This window comes from Ceratosolen solmsi, unplaced genomic scaffold, assembly GCF_000503995.2.
Source record: "Ceratosolen solmsi marchali unplaced genomic scaffold, CerSol_1.0 scaffold23, whole genome shotgun sequence".
Lineage (NCBI taxonomy): Eukaryota > Metazoa > Arthropoda > Insecta > Hymenoptera > Agaonidae > Ceratosolen > Ceratosolen solmsi.
This window is the reverse complement of record NW_011948430.1, coordinates 4,534,692-4,544,691: the sequence shown is the minus strand read 5'-3', so window position 1 is coordinate 4,544,691 and position 10,000 is coordinate 4,534,692. Positions and strand designations below refer to the sequence as shown.

General features: G+C 45.7%; 1 protein-coding gene across 1 annotated transcript in view; it reads right to left on the bottom strand.

The window, feature by feature from the left end:
* The window catches only part of chas (chascon), a 42,579-nt gene that overhangs the window by 4,540 nt on the left and 28,039 nt on the right, over nt 1-10,000 (bottom strand). Inside the window, exons 6-10 of the mRNA XM_011501992.1 lie at nt 7,691-7,915; nt 3,338-3,566; nt 2,038-2,319; nt 781-1,037; nt 1-302 (exon numbers count right to left, since the gene is read on the bottom strand). The exon at nt 1-302 is cut by the window's left edge and continues 151 nt beyond it. Coding sequence (XP_011500294.1) covers nt 1-302; nt 781-1,037; nt 2,038-2,319; nt 3,338-3,566; nt 7,691-7,915 — 1,295 coding nt within the window. The remainder of the gene's footprint in view (nt 303-780; nt 1,038-2,037; nt 2,320-3,337; nt 3,567-7,690; nt 7,916-10,000) is intronic.

Genomic DNA, 10,000 nt, shown 5'->3' with positions numbered 1-10,000 from the left:
GCGGGCGGGGGATGAAGAGGGAAGGGATGGGCAAAGTGGGCACAAGCCAAGTGGAAAACAGGAAAAGAAAGCAATTTACATTTGGAGGGTCTGCCGTGGTCGTCCTTCTTGCCGTCGGTCCTCGCGGGCGAGGGCGAGACCGACCTGGACTCGGTTCCCCCTCGACCCCGACGCTCCTCCCACGCGTCACGGCTCCGGTTCTCCCACGTGCGCTGCACCACGTGCACCGGACTGCCCGCGCGCTCCAGCGACCGCTCCCGCTGGTACACCCGCTCCGTCCTCGACTTTGTCTTCGTCGCCTGCTGTAATGCACAATGCATATGGGACTTTATGGGGCTGCGGGGATACGATTTAGATCCTTTTGGCGTCTACCGATCCTCCATGTTCGGCAAACTCCACTTTATTCTGAGATTTTTGGTTTTTTTTCTCTCTTTTTTGTTTTGTTTTGTTTTTTGTTCTATCCACATTAAGTCGATCGGTAAGAGTATTTTGTTTGCCTTTAAAAGCAGGCACACTTCGAGCCTGATTAATCATCAATCGGTTATAAATTAGCTAACGACCGATCACCTTCGCATACGTGTATCGGATTATTAATGGAATAATACCAATATACGTAGGCTGAGCAATCAATTAAAAGATTTATAAATTTCATGATTATTGTATTGTAAGAATAAGCGATTCCGAGCGAGAGTAGAACGGACATTGTTAAGAGTCCAAAGAGTCAAAGGCATCGATGAAAGCGATTCGCTTCGGGGATTTTGAAATAAATCAATGACAGACCTGCTCTCGAGCTTTCCTGCGAAGCGGCGGTGATGGCGGATCGATTTTCGGCTTCTCGCGCGTCTCATGCGGGGGCGAGTGACGTTCCTGATGACGCCGCGACATGTCGTAACTACGCGCGTAAGATGTCTCCTTCTGACTCCTCGAGTTTTGGCTTTCCTGCGACGGCTGATGGCCGTTCAGGTGCGTCGATTCCCTAGTCGTTTCCAGGATGTACTGAGGCGGTGACTTGGCTCGGACATCGTTATGCTGCTTTTCTGAAGGAGAGAGAGGAAAGATGCACGTGACTTTATGATCCTGCGTCTTTATGAACTCCGTGGAAGCCCTTTCGTATCGTATCCAGACTACAGCGAATCTTACCGTAGCACCACGTTAGTAAGGATGGTCGGGACGAAAGTTAATCGATACACCAAAATGAAAGTAAGGGTATGAACAATTGACTCGAGGACTGTTTGTTGACTGGACATTTGAGAAAGCGCGAAAAGCCAAGGTCTGCAACAAACCAACACCAAGTTAGCGCGTAGGAAAAGGTAACAAGATACATTGTAAGAAGCAAGAAAACTATACCAATTAATAGCAAAAATAGCAGTAGTATTAGGAGTAGCGTCAATGATTGGTATCGGATTTTGTACTACTAGTACTAGTAGTAGTAGTAGTAGTAGTAGTAGTAGTAGTAGTAGTAGTAGTAGTAGTAGTAGTAGTAGTAGTAGTAGTAGTAGTAGTAGTAGTAGTAGTAGTAGTAGTAGTAGTAGTAGTAGTAGTAGTAGTAGTAGTAGTAGTAGTAGTAGTAGTAGTAGTAGTAGTAGTAGTAGTAGTAGTAGTAGTAGTAGTAGTAGTAGTAGTAGTAGTAGTAGTAGTAGTAGTAGTAGTAGTAGTAGTAGTAGTAGTAGTAGTAGTAGTAGTAGTAGTAGTAGTAGTAGTAGTAGTAGTAGTAGTAGTAGTAGTAGTAGTAGTAGTAGTAGTAGTAGTAGTAGTAGTAGTAGTAGTAGTAGTAGTAGTAGTAGTAGTAGTAGTAGTAGTAGTAGTAGTAGTTTCAGTGACGTATCTGGTCGCGGGAGTGTCTAGTCTCGCTCTTCGCGAGAGCGGAGACCAAGAGCTAACGCATGTGCAAGGATACTAGACAAACAAATAAATAGACAATAGGTAGACAAACAGACAAATAAACAGACAGACAGACAGACAGACAGATAAACAAAAAAAAAAAACAACGGGGGCTGCTGCTACATGTAAGCGGAAGCTGCGCAGTGTCGGACGCACCCGTGGACTGGTATCTCTCGGACCACTCGCTGATGCCCCGGAAGTAGCGGCTGGGTGAGCTCGGCTCCCTGACGGTGCGCCGTTGCTGGGGCGCGCACGAGGACTTCATCGTGACGTTGATGTAACTCGTGCCGCCCGGGGCGGGCTCGTCGTCGATCGAGCCCTTGGACGAGCGGGACTCGCTGCCAAAGTGGCTTTCCAGCCACTTGGACGTCTCGAACTTGCGCGCCTCGTCCTCCTCCTCCAGCTCCTTACGCGACGCGCCAACGCTGCTCGGCGTGTCTGAAGACGTGGACCCGTTACAACTGTCTGGGACTTGGCCGATAGGTCGCGGGCGCGTTTAAGTTCCCTTCGAGCAATCGCTCGTCGAGTGACAGAGAGAGAGAGAGAGAGAGAGAGAGAGAGAGAGAGACAGACAGACAGACAGAGAGAGCGTGCGACATTAGATATTAGAACGCTTTAAGGACTTTGTTTGACTTGTGCTGTAACTTTGTAAATTGGCGTTCAGATTGGCCAAACGGGAGTACCAATCCGGTTGCCACCGAGTTCCACCGACATTCCTATTATCCCAATGGCGAGTCCTTGGATGGTCAACGAACAACGTCCACCGTTATCGATCGTTAATAAGTACCTTTGTCATCCTTGTTATCCTTGCGGTAATGTTAGAAAAATATAATAATCTTATATGTAAATAGGCTCCAGGGAGGAAAGGTTTTATCGCTTTGATAAATAGCACCAGGTTGACGGACGTTTACCAAGGTTGTGTGCATCATCGTTCATTGACCAGATCGCGTGAAAGGATCGCCACTCGTGTAATCCCAATGCAATAAAATGTACTTGCATTCATCCCTCCGTAGGCTCGAATCAAAGTTACAGCATAGATAGGAGAGCTGACATCGCCTCTTCTCTATTTTCTCCTCTCCAAATAATATCCCCCCTCTCACAGTTTCCTCAACCCATCCTCCCGCCTACTCACCCTCGCTCGTTCTCCCACCCCTGCCCCTCAACTCCCTACCCATCCCTTTTTCTCGTGAACGTTCGAAAGCAGAGCCCTGAAAGGGAAGCTGCCGGTCGAGGCTCAGTCGGCAATGGCGATTTTAGTATCGCGTGCGATCGATTAATCCCAAACAAAGAGACAAAATATATGTTTTTATCATTAAGGTCAGGTAAGTGATAATATAAACATGAAAGCGGGATTCGGGGTTTTGGGGAAGGGGGAGGAGGAGGAGGAGGGGTGGTGTTAATGAGCTCAGTGCCGCGCGTCTTGGGTGTTAATATGAAGCTCCAAACGTGGACGAACCGTGTTTGTGGTGACGCGTGGAGCGCGGCTCCGATGGCCAATCTCCCGTCCGTTCCGCCTCCGTCGTCTCCGAGACATAGCGCATCTCGCGAGCCAACCGCTCCCCGTTGCAGACGTAGTCGACGATGTCCTCGTCCCGAGTCTTGGAGTAGCGTTGGGTCGCCTCTTTCCGGGTTTCCCGCATCTCCTCCGAACCCTTGAGCTCCTGTGGCAACTCGTCGTCCTTTATCTATGGGCGCGTGCGTGTGTTTACGTAAACCCAATGGTTAGAAACATTATTAGAAATATTGTCGAGGAATGTGGGGTGTTAGGGTGTTGGGGTGTTTGGTAGCGGAGGGATGTGGAGGGGATTAGTGAAAGAATATGAGCGATTGGTGTTGGGAGAGGAAAAGCGACGGCTTTCCGACGAATAGTCCTTGCGTTCACTGAAAAGTAGCCGTGTGTAATGTCCAAGGCGTCGGCCTGTATTTCACATAAGAAATGATTTATCATTACGGCCCCGATCAATGGGATCATTCGTCTGACAGGTGGGCAGACTAGCAGCGGAAATTTTATTTAAAATAATCGGCTTGTACTTTATGCCTCTTTGCTTTCTTTAAGGCGGCGTTGCGACGCCGACCTTACGCCGTACACGCACTTACAGGGAAAGAAAAGGAAGATTATGGATTTTATAAGCGAGAGGCTTGTAGGGGAAAGAGAACTGTCGTTAACATCGAAAATCACTTATGCGGAAATTTTTAATAACTCAGTATTATCAGCTTATGCTTGCCCTTACATTTTATTTCTCCTGCGACATTGAACAGATCGATAATTAACGCAATAAAATCGATACAGCAAATCGAAGGACGACATTTATGGAGTATAAAATGATCGCGTTAACTTTTTAATGGAGAATACTAAATAGCGTCTTCTTAGAGTTTGATTTTATTGATCGGCTGCTTTTCAAAAAGAAAAAAGAAAAAAGAAAAAAGAAAAAAGAGTATGCCAAGCTATATTATGCAATTAGTGTGATTTTTTTTTTAATTTAATTTTTTTTTTTTTTTTTTTTTTTTTTTTTTAATTTTATTTCCTCATCGCGATACCGTCTTGCGCCGTTTATTACAAAATTAAATTAGAAACTTGATTTATTTATATATAATAGCCGAGGGACTATTATTATAAATTCATCGAATAATTATTCTTTTCAGTACTCTATTTCTTATTTTGATAATCTTCGGGCTTCAATAAACGTAAATAACATTTTTCAAATTATTAGCTACCTTAAATATCTCGTAATTCGTCGGGCATTTATCATTTATAATCATATTCGATAAATCATTTCCATTTTAATCGTCTGGAATAATTACAAATGCTTTATATTATAATTATCTATTCGCTTCGTGATTTGATCGTAATATTAGCCGGAATAAACGAGTGAATTATTTATAATACATTTAATCGATTTGTTTAAAGACTTTATTAAAATAATTTTCAACCTTCTTTCCCTCGGATAAGTTTCAACTTTCTCGTTACTCTTGACACGACAAGTATTCGAATAAAATGGAAAACTTTACATGTAATTATTTATCCTACTCGTAAACGAAGAAGAAAAATGATGTTTTTGAATGAGCATTCGTATCAAGCTTAGCATGTTTGTGTATGCGTGCATTTATATATAATAATGATAATGTAATTTGCATATTTGAGAATAATAAATAATATTCTAGGTTGAAAGACCGTGGGCCAATTATATGTTTTCACATAAGCATTTGCAACGTTAAATGGCATTAAAGCTAGCATATCTCATTATATTCGCTTACTCTTCGTTTAATTTCATCGTTTATTTTCTCATTGGAAATAACTTTCGAATGCGAATATCTTTAGCTTTCTCTTTAAGCTATGGAATATAATGTTAAGAGGTGGATCTTTAAAAGCTCCTCTCAATGGTCAATTTTTAAAAATTTATCATCACACTTTTATGCCTTTTGCTAAAAATGCTAAACACCATCAGAGAGTTCATTAAAAGATATGTGAAAACTACCGCTTACGAGAGAGATGCAATTACCTGTACAACATTCAATAAGCTTTATTCGAGCTGATTGATAGAATTTATATAATAGAAAATGATCTTGGATAACTCGTTAGACTAGCATTGACCATGGAAATGCCGGCGCGAACGAATAAAATTAACGTTTTCATTAAGTTGGCATTTCATTGGCAATCGATGCAAAAATATTATCGATGCCTTTATGCGTCACAATATATAATAAGTTTATAATCTTCAAATTGGAAGAAATACTTTGAAAATAATAATAAAAAGGTAAAAGGTAACATCGTTATCAAGCAATTTGTGTTTGCGTGTGCGTGCGTGCGTGTGTGCGTGCGTGTGTGCGTGCGTGCGTGCGTGCGTGCGTGCGTGTGTGTGTTTTGAAGCGTAGAGATTTGAAGCCACCGGTTAATGTAATTTAATAAATTGATACCCCCACCCTAGCCTCCTACCATTACGTGACGGAATAATTATCTCGAAACAATTTTTTCTCATGCAACACGGATGTGCGAGGCCTTTTTTTCTTTATTTCCTTCGTTATTTCTTTTTTTTTTTCTCCTACTTTTTTGTTGTTATTGTTGTTGTTGTTGTTTGTTTGTTTGTTTGTTTCTTATCATCGACAGATGCAACATAATTCCGCGTAATCCTCAACGCTCGCACCATACGTTTATCCGAGCGGCGAACAATTGTCATTATTTATCTTTTTCTCTGTCGTTTTTTTGTTTTTGTTTTGCCTTTTGTCCCTATCCTCGTCCAGCTCTCAGCATACATATCGTAGACACGACGTGTGAGAGGCGAGGGGACTCGGGGAAGGGCTTTGGGCTGGATTCAAAAATTCGAAAATTCACCGCCGACGCGCCGAGGGAAAGGTGACATTAGAAAGTCGCCTAATTATGCTCATTTGATTAATCTCATCCGTTGCTTGTCTCGCGCCGTATTCATAAATCGTGGTGCGCGCGCGAACGCGCATGTAAAGTGCAAAGCGAACTCGCTTGCGGGAGCACGAGCGCGATTGTTAATCGTCGAGTGGGACATTAATCATTGGGAAAAAGTGAAAAGCGGGCCCAAGTGTTCTCGCCATTACCGAGTTTACAGCGCGGTGTAATAGTCAAATCAGCAGCTGCTTAAGATAATATTAAATCTTCCCGTACATAAATAACGAAGGCAATTGTCTCGCCGAGGAAAGAATTTATATGCGTGCGATGTGACGTGAAGTGAATAAGGCGAGAGAGTGAGAGAGAGAGAGAGAGAGAGAGAGAGAGAGAGAGAGAGAGCCCCTTCCTCTACAACTCATCTCTCGCGCGCATAAACTTTCATTTCGGCAGATGTTCATTGTTTTATAATTTAATTGCTCGAGCCCCCACAACGCTTTAACACTTGTCAAAAACTTTGGTCATTTATTCAATTAGCGGCGATGGTTATGGAGTCATACGTCTTGCCTCGCGCAACACCTCAATTCCGAAGATGAAAATAAATTTCTCTCCATCGATTGGCCATTATTAATACCTTTAATACTTTAGTGTCGTTAAAAGTTTTTGAATTTTCGCGTCGAAGAGCCGAGACAATACCAGTCAAGCGTCAGATATTGCACGATCGTACGTAAAGTCGAAAAATCGTTCCTGATTATTATTTATCGCCAATGGCCTCGTCCCCCTTTCTTTACCCCTCGCGCGTTTCAATTACATTTGTCATTTATATAGACGCGTTACACGACATTCGGTCGCATAAATAATAAGACTTGTTATCATAATATTAATAATAGCAACATTGACGAAAGAAAAGAAAAAAACAAAAACATGCGAATAAATTGATTAACGGGTAAATAAAGGAGCAGAAAAGCCGGTTAATAAAAATAAATAATTACAAGCATACGTAAGTGTACTGTGAATTATAGCAATCAATCAACAACTATATTGTAAATAACTATTATTGTAAATCCCGATGTTAATTGTTGTTGTTGTTACGAGGCTCTTAATGCGACGATCGTTAAATGCTCCGGTAAAACGCGCGAATTATTGAACAATAAGGTAAGTACGGCTAAACTGGCGAATTTCCTAAATTAACCGGGAGATGCTTGCCAGCAAGAAAAAGTCAATTCGATGTCCCCGTGCACTCGGAATAGTACGACTCGAGGTACGCGTGGTGTGCGCTCACGGGGCCATGGGGTTGGGTGATGTCGGAGGGAGGGGAAGGGGGGGGGGGGGGGGGGGGGGGGGGGGGGGGGGGGGGGGGGGGGGGGGGGGAGAGTCGAGTCGGAGGCAAAGATAGAGGTGGATATCAGAGAAATAGTGGACGGTCTGTGGTTCGGTAGGGCTAAAAATTCTCACCTCCTCGTGCTCGACGGTGGTCTTCCTCTCGGTGACGATCTGCCCGTCCTGTTTGAGCTCGCTGCGTTCGAGCGTGCGCTCCGTGTCGACGACCTTGTTCGACCTCGTGGTGTGCTGGAGGACTCGGGGCCCTGGCGACGACTGCTGCCCGGACAATTGGCGCGTCGACTCGGCGAGGGCCAGCCTCAGGTCGCCCCGGTTGTTGCGCACCGCCTGCAGGTACGCCTGTGGACAGTCGGAGCATCGCCGTGTGTGAGCTCGATCGGCCGCGTCGATCGCGTTACGTAAGTCGCGCGGGTGTCTCTCTCTCTCTCTCTCTATCTCTATCTCTCTCTCTTTCTCTCTCTGTCTGTCTCTCTATCTCTCTATCTCTCTGTCTCTCTGTCTCTCTGTCTCTCTCTCTCTGTCTCTCTGTCTCTCTCTGTCTCTGTCTCTCTCTCTGTCTCTCTGTCTCTCTCTGTCTCTGTCTCTCTCTCTGTCTCTCTGTCTCTCTCTGTCTCTGTCTCTCTCTCTGTCTCTCTGTCTCTCTCTGTCTCTCTCTCTCTCTCTGTCTCTCTGTCTCTCTCTGTCTCTGTCTCTCTCTCTGTCTCTCTGTCTCTCTCTCTGTCTCTCTCTCTGTCTCTCTCTGTCTCTCTCTGTCTCTCTATCTGCTTGTCTGTCGAGCCGGGGAAAGCTCAGGCCCAGCCGACGGACGGGGCCAGAGTTCACGGAGCCGCGAGACGGCGGGACGCGAGAAGTGTGCACCGCTGATCGATCTCGACACGCGTGTCGTGCCACTAGTTTGCCGGGGCGAGCGACGCTTTCGCAAGTATTGCAATGCGCCTCGATCGCCTTTCCTTCTAACTTCGTGCATTTACGGCCGGATTAAGTTATGGCTCGAGCTAGGGGACTCCCCTTTCCCACCCGAGCCATCGAGTATTTTACTCTATATACCTCGTCGAGGTTAATTGAATGACAGCGAGGGGAATAAATATCGCTTGTTTTTCACTCGTACTAATGAATTCAATAGCGACTACGGCCGCCCCACTCCAATAACAATAATAACAATAACAGCATTAGCTACAATCCCCCGTCCTGCCGAACTATTTTGCATTGGCGATACGTATGGATGGCGAAGCTATACGAAATAGAGAATAATACACTGGATAAGTGAGTATATGAAATCACAAAGTATTCGTTGGCATTGTGAAGGAGGCGAATGTGAAAAAGTCCTGAATCAGGCAGTTTAGCCGGCATTATTCATTTATTCATTATTCATGCCGCGGATATTATTCGTCCCATAAATAATACAACCCTTGCGCGCACTCTTTGTAATGATGGTAAATATTGGAAATTGAACGCCGGCTAACGAAGGCACGCACTCGCCGGTAGTTTTTTTTATTTTGTTGTTGTTGCTGTTGTTGTTATTGTCTTTTTTTTTTTTTTTGTTTTTTGTTTTTTTTTTGTTTTTAAGACTTTTATATTATGGTACTGGGATATTACGCAATGCGCGCAGAATTCTCGGTATTTTGCTCGCGGAGCCGGTCGTGTAATATAAAACAAGTTATTGTGCTGGCCGAGCCCGAGCCTATCTATTCTTACCTCGAGCGAGTACTTCACTTAATCAGCATTTCTCTTCGCGGGCCTCGGCTCGAACTTTATATTAGAGCGGAGTAGCGCGCCATAGGCGCGTTCGTGATTTAGCGGAAAAATAATGGGCGCGTGATGCAGGCGGCGGTGGAAAGTGGTGGATGCGTCGGGGCGGCAAGGCCACGCGCAGGGGAGTGCGAAGCGAGGTTGAGGGCGAACGGGGCCCGATCGACGGCGATCCGGGGATCGACATGCTGGGGCGCGGTTCCGGGTGCACTTGCAGGAGGGGTATTACGGGGCTGAGGCGTCGTCACGACGCTGGGAGCGCGCGCGCGTCACTGCGAGGACGACGAGGGCTCGGACTCGGGCTCGGGCTCGGGCTCGAGGACGAGAGGAGCCGAGGAGAAGCAGCGGAGACGATCCTCGATCCTCGTCGAGCGGTCGTTCGCCGCGCGGCATCCTCTTCGTCGGCCGGCCTCGGAGAAGGGAGAGAAAGTAGTATACGGGGAATCGGGAGATTATCGGCTCTCGGCTTCTCTTCCCCTCCGCGATCCCGACGGTTTAACCTTCCTCCGCCGTCTCCTCCTCCATCACCTCCTCCGCCTCCTTCGCCACCTCTTCCTCGTTCTCCTCATCCTCATCCGCCTATCCTTCCTGTGCCCACTCGCACGTGCGTCTCTGTCTCTCGGTGTGCACTTGACCGGCCTCCTCGCCGCTCCCTCTCCCCTTCGCGCTCGCTCG